The following is a 21,801-nucleotide window of genomic DNA, read 5'->3' as shown; positions in this document are numbered from 1 at the left end:
TTGTGGAGAGAGACACGTTATTGAGCCCTGTGATTCGAAAAGAACTTCTATCCTTCTCTCTTTACCCTGCTAACGTATACGAGTCACGAGGATGCCAGAAAGCACCCAAACAAAAGCATTCATCACCATTCACAGCCCCAATTGGATGCACAGACCCAGGTACAGACCCAATTTTCCATGATGAAAATGAATGTGGATGTGCAATTAAAGTTTAGATTTGTGAATGTTCACGGCCATGCAGTAGTTTTGTAGTGTAAGCAGAGTCGGGTTTATACATTCACATCATTTAAGATTGAGAGCCACGGGAGAAATGTGCGAGGAAATGTCTATGTGCATCTGACTAGGCGTATCTGATTAATTAAATACTATTTTAATTAATGAACACCATTAGGCTAAAAGCGTGAATGTCTCTCTGATGGAAAAGCTGAGGAGACCAACATTCATTAGGTGAACAACCTTGAGGTTATGTCACCCAGTGTTTGTTTATGATCAGGTTGTATCAGTGTCCTTAAGAAGACGTGATTAAAAACATGTGCGTACACGGTGCTGGTTCATGTTTAGAGCACTATGTGAAATATGTGTATATGATCCGCGTTGTGAGGGTTGAACTCACCACGGCGTTCCGTATGACATAGAATCGTGCCTTTCCAGCCCCAGCAGCTTCCGTGACATTGCTTCGACTTTGCTTTTCAACCCGGAAGAATGGAATTGCTCAGAAAAACACAAAAATAACCAATTTCCACTTGTTGATTGTTAGTGTTTTCAGTGATGTTCAGCCAGTGCATATCTGTTCACATCTCAAAAAATGTGTTTTGGGGTTTCATGACACTTTAAATCCACTTACAGTGCCAGATTTACTAAACAGGGCAAATTAGTAAGAGAGCGCAATCCCATAAAAGCGCAGAAGGGAGTGAAAAATTGTGCAGGTGATTACTGACAATGCACACATTAAAGAACACGGACACAGCCGGATCATTTCCATAATGACTAACGCAATCTACTAAGAGGAGCGCAAATTAACATCTGGTTTAAAACGTTAAATAATGGAGGAAATACCAGTAAATTGAATAGCGCAAACCTTAGTAAATTGTGTTGTGTGATTCATTTAAATACTCTCCTCCCATAAATTTTGCATCTGAAAGGGAAACTCCTACAAATGTATATGCAACAAGGTCAGCCACAAAAAATAACTGTCCACTGCTAATTTTTCACTGCGTTTCTTTAGTAAATTCTGACAGTAGTTTTTTAACATCAAAATAGGGTTTGCGCATGTCCTAACCAGACGCGATGCGATAAGATTCCAGTGACAAACAATTTGTCTACATCAGATCAAAAATCAATCAAAAAATACAGCCAATCAGAAGAGCGTGTGGGCGGCATTAGACCCTTTTAACATTAAATAAAGCACGTAACTGAGATTATCATTGCCATACTTTTTGTTGTGTCCAGCCGCGACATCGCAGAAAAACAGAAACAGTTAGGCCAAAAACTTCGATTAACACGGTGTTATGCTGCGTTCCAGTCTTCCAGACGAGGTTGGACGTGGGAATATCCCAAATTAAATGCCCCACTTCAGACCTCAGGGAGTCCAATAGTTTCCGTCACACTCGCATGTTGACCACATGATGTCGCCATGACACAATGAGAGCATATCGTGTTTTTGTGTCAATTATGGCAAAATAGAATAAAAATAATATAAAATTGAAAAGCAAAAACTAAGGTAACATTACATTAACTTAATGTCTAATTTTAAAGTTTGTTTTTACGTTCATATTCATTGGAAGCAGGACGCGCCGACATCTTGGAAGTGACGTCAAATGACGCGTCTCGCTGAGGTCTGGAATGATCGATGTATTCCGAGTTCACGCGCCAAATGTCCGACTTTGAGTGGCATTCCCGGGCGTTCCAGACGTTATTTCCTAGAATGAGGTGGGAAAAATCCAAAATCCGATCTGTCCCAAACGCATGCATTAGTGTTATTGTCAAATTTAGCAATGACTTTACCTTGAAATGATGAGTAGCTATCAACATTGTTACCTAGCTGTTGACAATACCTAATACAGATGTACCTTACAGAGGCAAATATCAAGAAGAAACAGCCGTGGTCGAAACACAGAGGTGGTGCTAATCGCTCATGACGAAGTTCTGTGACAGCTCCAGCTCTCTGACGCATGATAATGATAATGACGCAGTGTTCACTTCTTGCTGATATAGTGCACTCAGCTGCCATGCTCTGCATGGGGATTAGAGAATGAGCGAACAAGTAAGTGATTTCAGACACAGCAACAACGAGAGCTGATTCCTGTGCTAGAGACGACCCCAACTCTGGGGCTATTCAGAGTTGAAGAATCAACTTTTTTAGGAAAGTGAACACACACATTTCCTTTCTTTGTACAATTCATTAGATCTTTTTTTTTTATTTGAAGCTAATTCTTCAAAGCAAACCAGCAATCAATCGCAGCACACAACTGCAGCACAAGCCTTCTGCATGGCCTCATTCTGCTTGAGTGGGCTAGCTGTCAATCATGTCTGTCCATCACACACACCATCTGTAAAGTATGTATGTGCCTGAGAATCTGTATATGGATATGTGTGTTTGCATTGCTTCAGGTTAGCTAACATTGACCTGTTTCGTTTTCCACCAGTGTTGGTTTAAAACTGAAGGTTATATGGAATCTGTTCCATCGCTCTCTCGACCTCATGCTGGGGTTAATCAATGCACAACATCACACTTAATGATCGCTTGATTGATCCCCTGCTGAGGTTAGAACCTCTCTGTCTCTCTGCCATCCTGACTCACACATCACGCTGTGTTTAGCACCGCATCTACTTGCCTTAGTATGCACTTTATGCATTATAACACAACAGAATATTATTAATTACAAATTTTATCTTTAACAATAAATTTCCATGATGCTGGAGGTTGTTTTGTCTAAAACAAAGTTATATACACAGTTTATAGTATTTAGTATTTAGCATTTTTATAATTGCACTACCATTCAAAAGTTTAGGGTTGGTAAGACTGTTTTCTGTTTTAATATATTTTAAAATCTAATTAATTCCTGTGATGACAAAGCAGAATTTTCAGCAGCCATTACTTCAGTCTTCAGCATCTCTAGGCCCATTTTAGCAGCCTCAGTCCCCTTTAAAACTCATACAGTATGAAACCGGCTCATCCCCGTATTTTAGTCTGCATTATTCAGTGTGTTCTTCAATCCATAGCAGCGCAGCGCCAGGGTCAAAAGCAGAGGACAACGTGTGTGCAACATAATGATAGACTGTTATCATATCTGCATCTGTGTAGTTCTTTGTCATAAATGCAGTTTACATAATGCGAGGAGCAAGAGGGTTTCCCATCCACTGAAAAATCTGAGATTATTTTTTTATTTATGAAATTCCTTTCATCTAAATGGCATGAGACTTTGTGACTTTTCCTACTCTTGCTATACTTCATTCTTAAGTGCAATAAAATTGCTAAAATTTGTTATAATTTCTTATTTTTATAATAAATCCAAAAGCAAAACATGCAAAAAGAACTATAAAACGGAGTGGAAATGGCATATGAGCTAATGTGTGGTCCTCTGCAGCCATCTACTGGTTATAGTGGTAATTTCATGTCATTTTCATGTTAAAAGTGTTTGTTTTCCACCAGGTGACAGACATCTTTCACTAAAGCAAAACAACCCACGGCAACAGTGAAAAAGTAACCCAATTCTGTGGGAAAATTGCAAACTTGGCAACACACACAGCGCGCTGTCATACGAAGTAAACATGGAGGGCATTAATGTAAGCGATTACGCGTTTATTTATAGTGTGATCTGCCGCAGAAGCCAGTAAACTTATGCGCAGGCAATATGAAAAATAAAGACAATGATGTGACAAAAGAGAGCAGAGTTTTGAAACTTTTATGATACGAGGCTTCATGTTTTGCTTGTATTACAGAGCTGTCTCTGACACATCACTGCCTTCTACTGACTAACTTTCGCAACTGTCTTGATTATGTTGGGTATGTAAAATCTTTGAATAGACTGCCATGAGCACAGAATCGTGATGAATGTTGATCTTGAGTGACATAAAAATCATGTGAATTCTAATTTGACTGTTCACACTGCGGTCGCATTACAAAACATCTGACCTGTATTGGATTTAGTACCACAAATGGAAGTGGCACAAATCAGAATTGAAAAGATCAGATTCCATGTGGTTTGTACTGTTCACACTGTCATGGGGAAACAGAAATGAGTCACACATAGGCAAAAAAAAATCAGATTTGGGCCATGTTTACCTGTAGTGTGAACGTAGCCTTAGCTGGTTATTAAAAATGATTAGAAATTAATTCAATATTCAGGGATTGACTTGATAGGTAGTGTAGAACCTACTGTATTGTTCATGCCTACCCTAGTACAAACAATATATATATATATATATAGTTTGTTTTTAATCATACCCTCATTAGGGGCTGATTCCTAATAATGAAAGAATCGCCCCTGGTGTCACATGATCCTTCAGAAATCATTCTAATATGCTGATTTGGTGCTCAGATAACATTTCGCATTATTATCAATGTTGAAAAGCAGCTGTGCTGATTAACATTTTGCGAAAACCGTGAATAGAATGAATTTTTTTTTTAAATTCAGATTTTTTGTAACATTATAAATGTCTTTACTGCTACTTTTGATGAATTTAATGCATCCTAATTGCTGAATAAATGTATTAATTACTAAAATCTTTCTGACCCCTTACTTTTGAACACAATATAATAAGTACAAAAAGATGAATAAATGTATTGAAAAGGACTACAAATGTAGAATACTAAGATAAAGGAAAGAGATCACTTTAATTTCAACTTGTCATCTGGACAACACAAACAGCATGTGCTTTTGTGTTTATTGACAATCATGAACTCCCATATAGAAAAATCATAATGAGACTATGCTGGTGGATTATCATAATATAATAACAACAAATGTCTCAAACTGAGTCTAAACACCTAATAATCAACATGTGATTATACTCATCTGATTGTTAATGAGTGTGTCAAGCATGCGTGCATGTGTGTGTGTGTGTGTGTGTGTGTGTGTGTAGGTTCTTCATCTCATGGCGGGTCTGAATCTCTCTGCATGCTCCTGTCCTAGAGCTGGATGTTTTGAAAGTGTGTTCTCATCTTGCCTTGGGCAGTGTAAGACATCCTGGAACTCAGAGGCAGATGTTGCATCAGAGCTGGAGGGCTTGTCTTCAGCTCATTTTTACCACTCAGAAACAGGCACTGACAGAAGTGCCTTTTAGATTGTATAAAATCAGAGGTTTGGATACAATGTTTGTCCTGTTTTGTTGTATTTACTGTAGGCTTTATCTAGAATTCTTTACTTTCAGTATAAAATGAAATTTGTTAATCTGCTATTGGAAAGATGTCAAGATGTACAAAAACACCTCAGTGTCCCACTTTGAAACCACCTGGATCTCTCTCTTTCTCTCTCTCTCTCTCTCTCTGCCTGTCCTTATAATGACCTCTCACTGGGACAGCTTGCCATTACACATTTATCCATCTCTATTTTTTTGTGTATTTGCTTTTTTTTTTGGTCATGTTTTCCTGGCCACAAAGATCAACAGGCATCTCATCTGTCAGTCTTAGCCCTCAAACCTTTTATTAAAGAGATAATGTCTCATCGATTGACGTAAAGGTTAGACCTAACATTGTCTCAGTTACATCTCAATGTTTACTATACCCACAGAATGCTATACTGCAGACGAAAAACAGCAAAAAAAAAAAAAAAAAAAAAATCTGCACATGAATTGTCCTGTCTGTTGGGAGCAACCATTCGGGACACTGCACTGACATCACAGAGAATCAGCCTAGAGTCAAAAGAAATGTCAGCACTTCTGTCCTGTTGCTGAGAGAAGAGGGAATGAGATATAGACTGAGCGCAGGCATCACATCGGGGACTTTTACATATAAGACCATATTTACAGCTGTATGTGTAGAAGATAACAAAAAAGAGAGCTCTGTATTGCTTCCACCCCAAATCACCTTCTCACATCCAATGTCTTGTGTTGCAGAGCTCCGAACATTAAAACTGTCGGAATTTGTTTTGATCTAAAAATGATTTCCTTCAGCAATTTAAAACCTGTCTGAACAAGACTGTTTCCACCACATATCAGGAAGCAGATCAAAGCACCCAATGACAGTGTGGAATCTTTTGTGTTTGTGTCGTGCATAATGCGTCTGCTTGGTGACAGGTCATTTCTGGGTAATTATGACAGCTGTGGTTGGTTACGGCCATTTGGGTGACAGAGGGTGTCGGCATACCGTAGTACCCGAACTGTCATATCTGTGATTTAATGGGTTATTTACACTGATATCTCAGGGGGGAAAGATTATAAAAAAGATGATGAGAAAGAGAGCAAGAAGAAAACAGATAAAACAAAGTACATGAAAAGATAACACACTTTAACAGTACATTTTAAAAGATGAGATGGTGGAACGTAATTGACAACTGGATTTTTAGTTGATTTTATCTACTTCATCAACCATTAATTATTTAAAAGAAAAGAAAAAAAGATCCCTTTATTCACTCACTACCGTTCAAAACTTTGGGGTCAGTACGATGTTTTCAAAAGAAGCCTCTTCTGCTTACCAAGGGCGCAGTTATTTGATAAAAAAATACAGTAAAAACTAATTCTTTTTTATTGTCACGCTCGGGCGCTGTGAGTGTGTGTTAGAAATCAGGAATTGTGAGAGAACATTGTGCTTGGTATGTTTTTCATCTTCAAACCAAACTGTGGTCTCCACTCCAGCTGACAAAGTTTAAATCCCATCTGGATAGCGTGCTTCCCATAATGTTTACGCGTTCAGTAGGCAGAGAGTCTCGGTCTTTTGCACTGTTCAAACACATTCGACATGAGCGTCTCCACTACAAAAGCAAGATGTATAGATGTATCCTTCACTGTCTTTGATATCCCACAATCCTGTGCTTTCCATTCCATGACAGTTCAGCTAAAAACATAAAGATGGTGTTGGAAAGTTGCAGTTGGTGTTCAGTTTGTGTGTAAATGTACATTTTTGACCAATGTTTATCACTTTTGATGTCATTTATTGCGAGAAATTACTATTTTAGTAATTAAATATTCACTTAGTTATCATCAGATCTCTCTCTCTGTTTTGCTGTAGATCATTAAACTGTTACGCTGCCTCAGAAGTCTGTCCGAAATCAGTTTTGTGTGGTGCCTTCGAGCTCAGACGCTGCCTACAAAGTCATTGCCAATGACTGAGTAAGTGTGTGTACTCTATAAAGTGCTTGTGATGAGGGCTAGATGAGTCCCAGGTGTGCACGGTTGGGTGCCAGGTAGGATGATGGTAAACGTAGTCTGTGACATTAATGTTATAATGTAATTTATTCCTGTGATAAAAGCTGAATTTTTAGCATCATTACTTCCATCTTCTGTGTCACATGATCCTTCAGAAACCATTGTAATATGCTGATTTGCTGCTCAAGAAACATTTATTATTATTTTCAATGTTGAAAACAGTTGTGTTGCTTAACACTTGTGTGTGTGTGTGGAAAGTGTGATACAATTTTCTTCTTGATTCTTTGATTAATAGAAAGTTCAAAGGAATTATGCATAATTTGCAGTTATTACTATAGTAAGTACATGCAGTAACATGTAATTACATCTCCTTAAAATGTTAGTTACCAAAATATTTTGTAACATTAGGCCTAAAAATGTCTTTACTGTTACTTTTGATTAATTTAATGCACCCTTACTGAATAAAAGTGTTAATTTCTTTCAAACTTTTAAAGGTAATTAAAAGGACAGAAGAGACTCCAACTATCCTACTATGCCCGTTGGTTCAGAGTAAAATCTTCCTATATCTCAATAAAAAAACTGCATGAATATCAGTAATAAAGTAATAAAATCATCAGTAATAAAATGTAGTGGTTCTGTCAAGCTCATCACACTAAACAAATATGGATAGAGCAAAGATAATTTAATTAAAATGTTTTGTTGGGTTTGTTGGAATTTGAAGGACAGTCTTTAATCTTTAATCGTCAATTTCATGAAATGAAAGGATGTAATTACTGCATGTTAATAAATCAACATGTTCTACAATAAACAAGTTAATATTTAAGCAAATTATATTTGCTGCTTTGTTCTTGGTGGTTACACATCTTCTCTGATATTGTGATGTTGACAGCTTTGGTGCACAAACAGATGTGCGTGTTTGTGTGATATTTATCTAATGAGTCTGATGCATCTTGCCGTCATTACATTTATTTTCGAGTGTGTGGTTTAAATGCTTGCACATGCTTCATCAAACAAGCAATCAGAATTGAGGAGCAGAAAATTTGTTCAGGCAGTTAGTTCGCGCATTCAGACTGTTTACACAGAGAATGTCAATAAACCACTTTAGATGACACACAAAAACAATCCATTGATGAGTCTTGAAAAAAATAAAACATCATGTGTTTCTTTTTGTCAATGTTCCATAAAAATGTCAATGTGCCAGAAAAAGTCTTGAACATTGCATTACAGAATAAAATCTCTGGACACCTCACATAATGGAACATGATTAGATGTTAATGAGATGCCATTTGAAAGTGATTGTATTAATAGAAGTGAAGTGATTTCCTTTTATCTCAAGCAGTCTTTGATGGAGATGTGATTAGTGTTTTAAATCATCTAAAGGCAGAGGTAGAGTTCATCAGATCTCTCTCACACACACACTAGTATCTATCTATCCATCTCTTTATCTCTCATCCTCTTGATGCCCCCCAATTTGCATGTTGCTGAGTAATAGGAAACGTTGCATTCATACTAAAGCAACTTCAAACACGCAATTGATTTTAGTGCAAGCCCAGAATGTAATCTCTAAATCCTATTGCTATACTGAGTTTGCCTTTGAAGTTGTCACGAACAAGGAAAACCATCTAGCAGAAATCATCATAATTCCTGAGTCCAAGATGGGATTGGGGATTCACTGCTGCCCTGTTACTCTTACTGCAACCGAGACTCATACAGCGATTAAAAAGCCAAACAAACACATTTTGTGAATTCAGCCCTAGAGCTTTTATTATTAGTACTCTGTGTTTTTGCTATGATTTATTTCCTGAGATGAAATGACAATGACCGATATGTGATCTCAATTATGTTATTAAAGTCATACGGCATGCATTTTGCAAAACTGACCTGTGTTTAACCTCTTGAGAGCTTGTGCTTTATTGCTCTTTATTGCTCCATCTCTCTAGATCAGTTATCATCTCTATCTCAAATTTAAATCACTTTTTTATGAAGAACCCACTGCATGCAGAACTATATTAAGGTTGTAGGACACACAAAATTATGCCACAATCCTCAAGTGAGAAAAGAAAGAAGTGGGTCTGAAAACCAGGTAAGATCAGTGTTTCCCTCACAGGTGTAATGCAAAAATAACCCGGTAATGCAATAAGCCTGTCTCAGGGACTTACCTAGTCACTAATGCTATCACAGATCCTGCTGAGCCAATCAGAGACACAATGAGTCAAAACACCAATCATCTACTACATCAGTGATTAGATTCTGAAAACAACATGAAATTCAAAGGCGTGCAAACACATTCCCACTTCAGTACACATGCAACAATGATTTCAAGTTTTGTAAAATAAAAATTAGTTGCAAAAACTAGTTGAATGAAACCCTCAAGCTGTTTACACTTAATGTACAGTGCAAATTGTGTAAAATGGATTCCGTGTTTAAGTGCTAGAATCGGGTCCCCAGTGCATCTACCAACCCTGAAAACATGAAAAAGGCTAACCCAGTAACTTTATTTTGGTAAGCCTTTTTCTGCAAGCATGTGAAGAGCCGCTCAGATTTCGCTCCCCTAGTGACATAAGAAGGGGATCTTATTATAATATTACCGCCCCTTAATCTGCAAGTTTCCACACACGGTGCCGCCATTTTGTTTTCACAAGTGACAACGGTGTAACAGTTCTAACGCCATGGCAAAAATTGGAGCAAAGCATGCTAACTGTTCTGTCGTTGGCTGCACAGACGAGAACTATTTAGAGTCTCGTTAGCTTTGATAGCCTGAAGTTGACCCTGGCAAGCTTGATACTAAAAAAGGAGCGTTTCTGTCCAATCGATATTTTTGAAAAAATATTAGACTGTTCACAGCATTTGATATCAATCATAAACGTTAGCCTGGTGTGTATGGCTCTGCTATATGTATAGTGGGCGTCCATATGGGTTTTGCTCAAAAGATTAACATGACGGCACATGCTAGTCGATGAGTTGAATCAACTCCACAGCAACTACATAAATGTATCCACTAACCGTTCAGAAACGTCCAGTTTCATTCTAAAAGTTGTAACTTCTTCCTGAGTCTCTCCATCAGTGTCGACTCCGGTTTGAACAATGTAAGGCTGAACACCGTTACTGACAATCCTCATTTTGGCTGCGTGAGATTCTCCAGCTTTGTTGTTGTTGAGCAACCGAAGCGTGAGCTGTTAAAGCTCCGCCCTCTTCTGGAAAGGGGCGGGGAGCAGCAGCTCATTTGCATTTAAAGGGACACACACAAAAACGGCGTGTTTTTGCTCACACCCAAATAGGGGCAAATTTGACAAGCTATAATAAATGATCTGTGGGGGATTTTGAGCTGAAACTTCACAGACACATTCTGGGGACACCAGAGACTTCTATTACATCTTGTAAAAGGGGCATTATAGGTCCCCTTTAATGAATCAGTATTTTGAATGAATTGGTTAAATGTGTGATTCATTGACTCACACTTAAAGACATTCTCTTGCCGCCACCTAATGGCGTAATGATGTAACCTGTCTCCTGTGACACAAACAGTAAAAAGCCACTGCTGTTGGAGCAATCAGGTTTGAGGACCAGAATTAATTGTTGTATACAGTGACCTGTAAAGACAATCAGTCCTTTTCTTTCAGTTTCTTGTGCATTTATTTGGCTCACATTTTCACTAGATTGCTATGTTGCTATATAAATTTTTCAGTATTTCATCTGTTTATCTTAAAATAGTCACTATTTGGTGTTATAATTCACCTATAGGTAGAAAATTGATATGCATGTATGATGGTGACACTTTAGAATGACAATTAAATGAATTTACTTTAACAACAGAAAATTAATGCAATAAAGTCATATGTCAATAATCCAAAATCATGTAATAAATTGCATATAACTTAATCAAATCAGTTGTTTTATTCTTGGCATACTAGACCATTTTATTTTGTTTACAATGCATATATTTAAATCTCAAATTGCATATGTGGTGTAAAAATGATCAAGACTGCCCCTTATTTTGAAACAGAGTGTTTGGTAACCTTGCTATGTGAAACTCATAAATATTCAAAATCAAAACATCGCATAACATTTTGATAAACCTCTTCTGCCAAAACAAAAAAAAATTAAAAATAAGCAGTCCAACACAGTTCACTTTCGTGACGTTTATCGGAAGAAATGATTCACATTTCCTGGACTTAGACCAGAAGCCCTCAATTACTCCTCCATGTAAAACCTGTTCCTGAGATGAGAAATACAACAAATGAATTTAAGTCAAATCTGTTTCTTGGGTGGGAAAATAAAACATTATCTCAGTTTGATGTCTCATGTTTGAACTAACTGAACTGTAAAAACTCAGTGAAAGCCAAAGAGTTTGTTAACATCACCCACTGCGTACACATTAGTCATCCGCTGTCTGAGACTAGAGCTGACATATCTGCTGCTGGGAGATTTTGTTGTTTTCTTTTCTTTTTTTCTTAAAACTACATTAGAGATAAAGTAATATATTTAAGAGAAACGCAAAGAATGTGTGATGTTAAGTAACTGTGGTATATCACATCTGAGATCTATAAGTTATTTGTTTTTGTGTGTACATCTTTGTGCATGCATGCATTGAGATTTTAAATTTATGGTGAGCAGAATCGTTTCAGTGTCAGGTATGTGTGAGTGATCAGCCAAATCCAGTGAGTGGCAGGAAGGACCCATCTATTGCTATCTCATTGGCAGGGGGCTCTGATGAATGTTTCATGTGAGTTTCACTAATCTATGCCTCTCTATTGTGTAAAATCAAGCATGCAAAATCATTACCGAGCTAAAGGATGGAGGGAAAAGTGAGAACTGATCCATTGACCTCCACTGAGCTTGTTTATTCCTGTTCCCCCCAAGGTCGTTGTGTGGTCATTATTTACAGAAATGATTACTGCTGACTTTCTTGTATGCCAAAAATAGTAATTACATTTATCTCTGACAACCGGGATGTTGCAACCTTCGCACCTGAACCACTGGCTGCTTAAAAAATTTCACCAGTCTGATTTAAATGGAAATAGAATGGAATACAAATTGGAAGTTTTTTCTGAGTGACACTGTAGCAAAATGATTTACATATAATGCATTTTGACTATTGGATGAATAATATCATATCATTATAAAGCATCTAATTATTGTTGAATGCATGAAAATGAGATTTGTATCTGTATGGGGAAATTGTGCAATACATTTTCATCTCTCACCTATAGTAAAAGGGGTACAGAGCTACATAAAACACAATGGTGACATTTAGTGATATAGGAGTATTTCAGGAGCATCATTTACATTCATGTGAACACTATGCTCAGATTCATCAGTCGGAATAAAGTGACTGGATTGATGTGCAGTTATTTGTGACCCATGCTGGCAAAATATGTCAGAATGCCCACGGGCTAATTACAAGCTACAGGCAAAACAAGTTTAAAAAAATTTTGAGGTTTTCCCAAAAATTAGCCCTCATCTATGTTTTCTGAGAGGTATACCTTACTTAATCTTTCCTTTGTTTTATTAATCCATGGAAAATGTCAATTTTTCTCTGCTTGCTTCTCGACGGCCGGTGCTTCCCAATTCAATAACGCCTTTGGTGATTGGTCATAACACCCCGAGTCGTGCACTGTGGTATCATGGGGAAAAAAAGTTGAACATATATTTTTCCTATAGATATGGGTTTCGACTTTGTATGTGTCAAATTTGGTGGTATTACCAGGGATTTTAGAGGATTAGTTCACTTCAGAATTCAAATTTCCTGATCATTTACTCACCCCCATGTCATTCAAGATGTTCATGTCTTTCTTTCTTCAGTCGAAAAGAAATGAAGGTTTTTGAGGAAAACATTCCAGGATTTTTCTCCATATAGTGGACTTCACTGGGGTTCAACGGGTTGAAGGTCCAAATGTCAGTTTCAGTGCAGCTTCAAAGAGCTCTACACGATCCCAGACGAGGAATAAGGGTCTTGTCTAGCAAAACAAAAGGTCATTTTCTAAAAAAAAATAAAAATGTATATACTTTTTAACCACAAATGCTCATCTTGCACTGCTCTGCGATGCGCATTACGTAATCATGTTGGAAAGGTCACGCGTGACGTAGGCAAAAGTACCACAATAGGGCGAAAAACTCCATCTCATTTTCTCCTCCAACTCATCCGACAAAGGCTTTTTGACTTAGTCTTTGCATGTTCGCTTTGTAGACACTGGATTGGTACTTCCACCTACGAGACCTTTCCAACATGATTATGTAATGCGTGGCGCATTGCAAAGCAGTGCAAGACGAGCATTTGTGGTTAAAAAGTATATACATTTTTTTTTTTTTTAGAAAATGACCGATTGTTTCGCTAGATAAGACCCTTATTCCTCGTCTGGGATCGTGTAAAACTCTTTTTTCCTCAAAAACCTTAATTTCTTTTCAACTGAAGAAAGAAAGACATGAACATCTTGGATGACATGGGGGTGAGTAAATTATCAGGAAATTTTAATTCTGAAGTGAACTAATCCTTTAAGGCATGGGGTTGCTAGATGATTTTGTTTTGGAACCTTCAGAAAACTTTAACTCGATTTTTCTCAAATTTGACTTTGCTGACTCTATTGAATACAAATAAGTGTAGCTCAGTCATATTTTGTCCAATTCCAAATCATACATCATCTTGAAGGTTTTTTAATACAGAATGTGAAAATAACAATAACTCATTTTTTAAAATATTTGTTCATTGCGACTCATTCTGCCAGCATGGGTCACATTTGTCACAAGTTTCCCTCTTTATAAAGAGTTTCCCGCTGTTTTGTGAATGTGAATAAAAGCCTAAATTCAATCATATAGTGATCCTGTTTCTTCAGAAAATTTGGACTAAACCACTCAATTTATATGAATTAGTTTTATGATCTCTTTATGAACCTTCTGAGGCACCAAAGTGGTAGTTGAGTAGCTGTCAATGGAGGGACAGAAATCGCTCAGATTTCATTAAGAATATCTTCATTTGTGTTCCAAAAGATAAACGAAAATCTTACGGGTTTGGAACGACATGAGGGTGAGTAAATGAAGTCAGAACTGTCATACTATCCCTTTAAGATGTGCACACTAGCTATCCTCCTGCTTTTTTTTTTTTTTTTTTTGGTTTTAAAAAAAGCAGACCAAATATTTATCTATTTGAGGTCCTAATTAGGAAACAACAAGCACATGAAGCTTTGTGACATATTGCTTATATTTATCAAGCAGTAAAAATACCCCTTCCCCCACCCAAAACAAAGCATCTGTGAATGAGAGTCCAAAGCAAGGACCTCACAGACGACTAGGCCTGTCACGATAACTACTTTTTGTTGTGCAATATATTGTCCCAGAAATAATTGCGATAAACGATATTAGTGTCATTTTAAGAACATTTTATGCCACTGAATATATAATCATAATATAACAGCAAAATAAAGCAAGTAGGCCTACACACTTTCAAATGACAATAACTTTTTAATTCTTTAGACCATAGAAATTAAATATCCTGAAAAAAACTTGAATAAATAGTAAATAAACATTTAAAAAAAAAAGTGCAAAGTAACAAGTAGAAAAAAGCACACTTGCAAATGGACAAAAGGTACTTATGGAGACTTTCCATTTACAGATTTTTCCCTGTCCTTTTGCATTTTAAAATGAATGTCGATAAAGTGAAACGATCAGGACTAATCCTGTTTAAACTGACATAGTTATTAGCTTTTCATTGATTCTAATTGACATGATGGTTGTGCTTTAGCTGTGCCGGCTGTATTGCAGAAGGATTGATTAAACACAATCTTTTATTGGTTGGTGAGGGTGTCAATACACAGCTTGTGGCCCTTAAGCCTAAGTAACAGCCTCTTTTTTTAACTGAAGCAAAATAATGATTTTTAAGGCTCTCTAATCGCTTCATCCTAGACAGGCACAATTTTTGTCCAAAGATCCATAAAAGGGTCATTATGATCTCCGGAAACAGGAAAAAAGATAGATCACCTTAACATGTTGAGTGTTTGGCATGTAGACATCTCACGTGTCTGCTAAATATTCATCTAAAAATGGTTTAGATGGTTGAAAGAATGAAGGCACATTTATTCAGCTCTAGATCATCCTGTAAATTACTGTATTGTTAGAGAACTAAAAGTAAAAATAAAAAAGTGTGATAACCTGTCTCTTGTTTCCTTCTTTCGTTAACCAGTTTTTAGCCCTCAGTTTGTGTTATTAGTTGTCCGTTCTTGTCTGTGTATAGTGGTTGTGTTTCTCCTGTGCATTATCTTGATCTCCTGAGTGTTTGTTATTTTGATTTATTGTTTATTAAAGTTGACTTCTATATTTAGATCCTGCTTCAACTCTCCTTTTCGACAACCCATCTGTGACAGAAGAATGGACCTAGAAAAGATGGATCTGCCAGCAGTATGCATCCTCCACCTCACCCAGGATGAGGGGGCCCTCAAGGACCATACCAGAGTGTTTCTGGACCTTGCTTTCCATACCCACTACCCTGAGAGCGCACTGATTTCCTTTTTACTGGAATTGATTTAATGCTCACATTAAACAACTTGTTCCCCTACCTGTTAATGGTCCTCAAGGGGAATTTAAGAACTTTGTTTAACTGGTTCTCTCGTTCATGAAGTGGTTCCTCATTCACCATGGATGAGGTGCAGGAGGAAATCACCAGCTACTTGATAATCTCACCCTGGACCCAGAGCTCATTCAGCCTCATGCCACGGCCACTACGGACTATAAGCCAGAGCCCACCACAGACCCAGCGCACAAGCCCATGCCCGCCACAAAGCCTGAGCCCGAGTACATGATGGATGCTATATTAGTCCAAGAGCCCGAGCCAATAGCTGAGTCTGACCAGGTGCGAGAGCCAGTATTAACGTCCGTCTCTCAGGGTATGTTAGTCTCCTTCATCGGCCAGAACCCGGTGGAGCCAAAGGGTTTGAGGGATGAGGCATAGCCGGAGGACCCACCCAGCCTCCCACTACCTCCTCCTCTACTGGCTTCAGCCAGTTCCTCTGCCCCATATCCGTTGGCTCCCTTCAGCCCCTCGGCTCCTCCTTCACTAGCTCCACCCAGCTGTTCGGATCCACCTTGGGCTTCCAGGTTTCCAGCTCCACCCTGGTGTGTTGATCCCCAGGCTCCGCCTCGGGCCTCTAAGCCCTGGACTCCACCTCAGCCTCTTGATCCATCAACTCCACCTTGGCTCCACCTGTTCCACCATTGTCCGTCATCCCTCAGGCTTCGCAGGGTCCCTCATCCATCCAGCTCTGTCTTGGTCAGTCATAACCCAGGCTGCACCATGGACTTCCAGTCCTCTGGCTACACCCTCCACCCCTTTCGCTCCACCGGGCTCTTTCTTTCCTCCAGCTCCACCATCGTCCTCACTCCTATCGGCTGCACCCCTGTCTACCGAGCCCCCATCTCCACCTCGGCCCCACAAGTCTGCAGTTCTGCCTTGGCCCTACAGTCCATTAGTTAGTATCTCTCTGTTTCCTGTGTTTCTCTTTTGTTCCCATGGTGATTCATTGATTGATTTGCCCAGTGTATTTATAGCCCTCAGTTTGTTTGTTTTTTTGTTATTTAAAGGGTAAGTTAGTAATATGCACCAATAGTCAGGTGCACAACGCTCGTACACTCTGCTTGTTACACACTCAGGGATGTGCAGCAGCACACAAACATGCCAAATATTACAAATAAAAGGATTACAATGTAAAAGATTATTATTGTGTACATAAAGATAAAAATGCCTACATGTCATAATGCATAGTCATTGCATGTATTAGAATTACCTATTTGCAAAAAATGGCGAATGAAATTGGCTAATCATTTGACCAATCGTGGCAATACACACATGTATTTAAACTGACTTGTCAGGTTGAGGGTGTATTTCGCCATGTAAATAGCAATCCACCATGGTGCAACTGGCTTTTAAAGGGAATAGGAGGTGACACTCTGATTAGTTTATTGCACGTTACGCCACACCCATGACTTATTAAAAGACTAGGTACAACCCTTTTGGACCTTGCGCCAAAAGTGGATTCGGACACACCCTAAGTGCACCTGCGCCATGCACTTCAGACCATGTGCTTAGATCGTAAAAATAGGGACCAAAATGTAACCAACAAAAGTATTATTCTCACCAAGAACTGTCCATTTCAACAGGAAAAGACTGATCCAATACTGTATCAAAACCATTAGTCACTGTTCATGTTTTACATGACAGGCAGGTACATTTTAAAATAAACTGGCTGGCATAACTCATTACAATAATGGCACAACAATGTAAGCAAATGACTGTATTGCCAACAATGTTCTTATTTTCTTAATTCATTTTGACAGAATGCATTTATGCCCTAATTTTTAAATAACATATATTACAGTAGCACTATTAATTTCTATGTCACAAGATGTCTACGGGTGCATTACTGCATCAAGCAACCTCAAATTCCACAGACTTTAAGACTTCTATAACATCCTGCTGCAATGTCAGTACCTAACAAGGGCTTTATGTCAAAACTATGATGTGTTAAGCTCACAGGTACTGTACTAAATGTGTTTTGGCACTGCTACATGACCTGTTGACAAAACAGGAAATCATAACTGAGCAACAAAGGAGCCAAATAAGGATGGTTCAAGATCTGAAGACATCAGAGAGATCACAGCCGCTAGTGACTTCTTAGATCAAAGAGCATGAAACGTTTAACTAAATAGAATGTCAACAGAACAAACACATACTACAGAATTGAAAACTAACAAACAAGCACCAAATGCAAGTAAAAACTGGCTTTGGCAAGTGAATAAAACTACAACTGGGCAGCAGTTTTAGCAATTGCAACATAATAATGGGGTTAAATCCCAATGTACTAATGTAATTCTGCCTTCACATGCTATCGGAATCATTGTAAATACAAGTTTCCTACTCTGAAATTGGACATGAATGCCCTCTCAAGTCGTATTTACTACTGGGAAACTAATGTTGATACTCGAGTTTTCGGGTTGAGCGTGCCATAAACTTGGTGGAGGGGAGAACGATTGCTGCTGTGATTGATATTCTTTATTCACTTTTTCCACAACAGCTACATTGCCTTGTCTTGTCATTAAAATACTGCATATTTACAATATGAATGACCATTTGAAGAATATCATCATTTTTATACACAGCGAAAATAACATGTATTTGACCAAAATTCAAGAATCGTCAGCAAAGCTGACTATCTAGATAGCATGATAGGTAAATGTTTATTTGGTTGTCAACGAATGGGACGCTACATTTTATTCAAAATTAAATATCTTCAAAACAGTTTGGCTTTAATCATTTTTCCCCCAAAAATAGGCAAGAACAAACCTGCCGTCCTCCATAATCCCTATATTGTTTCCACCAACAAAGTAAATCTCGAAATTATGACCTCAGAATTGGGAAGTTGAAAATGATGACCATTGCATTATTTTCTGATGTAATCTACATGAGCAAATCAAGCCAAAGAAAAAAGAAAAAAAAAATCTTTTTTCCATTATCCTTGAGACAATATTAATATATAACAACATACTACTAATAATAATATACTAATAATACTATAGATAATAAAAATAAAACATAAAGCTAATATAAAATAACCATATAAAAATTAAAATATACTTTTAGATTAGAAGGATTTAGGTTTTACTAAAGGTGCACTCATTTGAAATACTATAGATTTGGAGAGTAGGATGCTGGGATATTGACTATAGCTCTCCTAAATGCAAATGGAAAGATACTTTCATAAGGGCAGGTTACAATGTCAATCACTGACAAACAGACTGTCATCAATATGCACAAAAATGCAGCAATTTGAATGCACATAACCATATGCTAAACAAAACCCCGGGTCATGGGGCACAATGAAAATGCATACATTCTGGCAAACAAATTTGTGAACATGACAATGCAGTAAATAACCTAAGCCTTCACTACTGAATTCCTCAAAATCTGATGCATAAGAAACCAAGACTAAAAAAAGTGAATGAGTTAACAGAGAAGAGGAGTAAATTAGTTATTTGAGGAGGGCTCGAAATCAGAGAGAGCTGATATCCTTGACAGAAGTCTCATTGTCTATATCACGGCACATCTCTCTTATCTATTCCCGTTTAGAGTGATAGAAAGAGCTCTAAGAGGAAATTACAGCAACAGCAAAACTAAAAAGAATCACACCATCATGACAAGCCCAAAAAAAAAAAGTCAATGTAAGCAAGGGAACTTTCTTTGAAGAGTTGAGAGCGTGTCTCCTCAAGGCTGATTGGGCTAATGCAGGAATCATGTCGCTTGTCCCTCTCCTGAATTTTTCATCCATTCTCTGGCCAAAATAAGACTCAGCATCAGATGGGACAGGCTATGATGTAACAGGAAAAGAAATGGATGTAGAAAGCAGGAGAGAAATGTGGCAGATCTCAAATTGAGATGGCAAATAACTGCATTGTTCTACTGTCTGTTGCCCCAGCGAGGAGGTTAGACACAGATGGATGGGGATTCATTTCCTCTCTTTCCACACAAATCATTGCTGTTAGCTGTCTCTCATACTGAAAAGACTGAAGGAGGCATTGTAAAATATTGCTCAGAGTCACCAAACAAAGAGAAGATTTTCAAGCCAAACAAATGACCTCATCCCATCACAATTACAGTATATCTCTCTGTTTGGTAGCCAATCATAGCTTGCGCTACTCACCACACTGAAGTCTTCGCTTGAGCAGTTCTGCCCGCTGAAGTTGCAGCTCTTCAGCATGTCTTCCAACTGGTGGCCAGTCCGCTGGAAAATGTCTAGCATGTCAGGGGGAGGGTACTGGAGCTCGCTTGGCCGGTGTCCTTTACGGCTCTTGGGCGGCAGGCCGGTGAGGTTAGCCAAGTGGTAGATGTCCGCATCTGTGAGGGCAGAGAAGCGGAATCGGTTGACGTTACAGAGCGTGATTGCCGGGAAGGTGAGCTCACGGTGGGTTTCTTCCCTCAGAGATGCGAAGTGGGGATGCTCTAGATAAGTTGCCGCGCTCCATGTCGCCTGGTACAGGAAGAGACTGAGCGAGACCAACAGTGCCAGTCCCCAGAGGGTCTGTCTGAAGCCCAAGCGTCCTGACGTCCCCAATACCCGAGCCAGACCATGTAGAGAAGAGGAGCTAGCAAAGGACGACAGGTCAGCCATGCCTCCTTTTTGCTGCCGAAGGCCTTCATCTAGCATGCCGGTTCTGCCTCCGTCTGTCGAGGCCCCCTTGGCTTCGTCGCCCTCAGCAAACTTGATTTTACAAACAAATTCGATGGGCATGTGGTTGGCCAGGGCGGCGTGTGAAGAGCCCTTTGCAAATTACTCTGATCTCTCCCTGAGCCTTTGCTCTTTTCCGTTTCGCCAGCTATGTTTGTACAGTTTTTCCTAAATCTTCTTTCTCTAAGGTTGTTATTCTCTCCCGTACCCAACTGCGTCCCGTTTATAACAAATATTACTCTTATCAATTTCACCTCTGCTTTTCCTCACTTCCTCTCTGTTTCATGCTTCCAATACTATTTCTTCACACACTTTTTCTACTCTGTCCATCTACTCTCAGTCAGTCTCTCCTACCTCCGCACTTTTTCCTCAGATTCTCATCTCTCTCTTCTTCTCTTCCATCCTTTGCTTCCACTCTTTTCTCCTTGTGCTGTGGTCTGCTGCTGTTTGAGGAGCAGAGTGCAGATGGTGAGAGGAGGTGCTTCGTTCGGCGTGTCAGTGCCCCAGGATGTGCCACAGCCGTAGACTCCAGAGAGAGTAGAGGCATGAGCTGGAGACTATGAGAGAAGGATGAGAGAGAGACACACACACTCACACACACACATACATGTGAGTTCCACAGCTCTCCTCAGCTGCTCGCTGACGGCTGACGTAGCTGCTGCCTGAACTCCTCTCGCACACTCAGGGAAAGAGAGCGAGAGAGCGATGGAGAGAGAAAGGGAACCGGAGAGAGAGCTGATATGAAAGACAGGGTGTATGAATGCTGCCCTCTCTATATGCCCTACAAGAAAGAGGAGGGGAAGAGAGAGAAGTGAAAGGAGAGATATTTAATATTATATGAGCAGAGCAGGCAGGGGTTATTTCCCCTTCAGTGGAGAAAAGCCGTCCCAAACCTCACTAGAGCTTTTATTTCTCTCACAGCAGCAGGTTGTTACATCCACTTACAGTGGTTGCTCACTGTCTCCACCACCAACACTCTCTTTCTACCTCTCTCTTTGTTCTTACTTCATCTTTCTTCTACTCAGCAGGTGTGAACGTGACTATACTGTAGGTAAAGTAGAGTCCAGGAATCTGAGAATCACTAGAGAAATTGCTTTGTAGTTGGTATGTCCTTTATGGTTTAGAGAAAGCAAACTCCACAAGTTTGTTGCACAAATACATATTTTAACCTATTAATTCCATGAATTATGACCTTTAAGTGATTTGCACACTTTACACGTGAATACCTATACTCTAAAAAATGCTGGGTTAAAAACAAGCCAAGTTGGGTTGAAAATGGAGAAACCCAGTG

At 38.8% G+C, this 21,801-nt stretch overlaps 1 protein-coding gene across 1 annotated transcript in view; it reads right to left on the bottom strand.

The window, feature by feature from the left end:
• asic4b (acid-sensing (proton-gated) ion channel family member 4b) overlaps window positions 1-21,415 on the bottom strand; it is a 40,927-nt gene extending 19,512 nt beyond the window's left edge. The window contains exon 1 of the mRNA XM_051897485.1: window positions 19,986-21,415. Within this exon, the coding sequence (XP_051753445.1) occupies window positions 19,986-20,573 (588 nt within the window). The 5' untranslated portion in view covers window positions 20,574-21,415. The remainder of the gene's footprint in view (window positions 1-19,985) is intronic.
• Window positions 21,416-21,801: the final 386 nt, after the last annotated feature.

This window comes from Ctenopharyngodon idella, chromosome 6 (assembly GCF_019924925.1).
Source record: "Ctenopharyngodon idella isolate HZGC_01 chromosome 6, HZGC01, whole genome shotgun sequence".
Lineage (NCBI taxonomy): Eukaryota > Metazoa > Chordata > Actinopteri > Cypriniformes > Xenocyprididae > Ctenopharyngodon > Ctenopharyngodon idella.
Note: the sequence above shows the minus strand (reverse complement) of the source record. Positions and strands in the feature narration are given on the sequence as shown.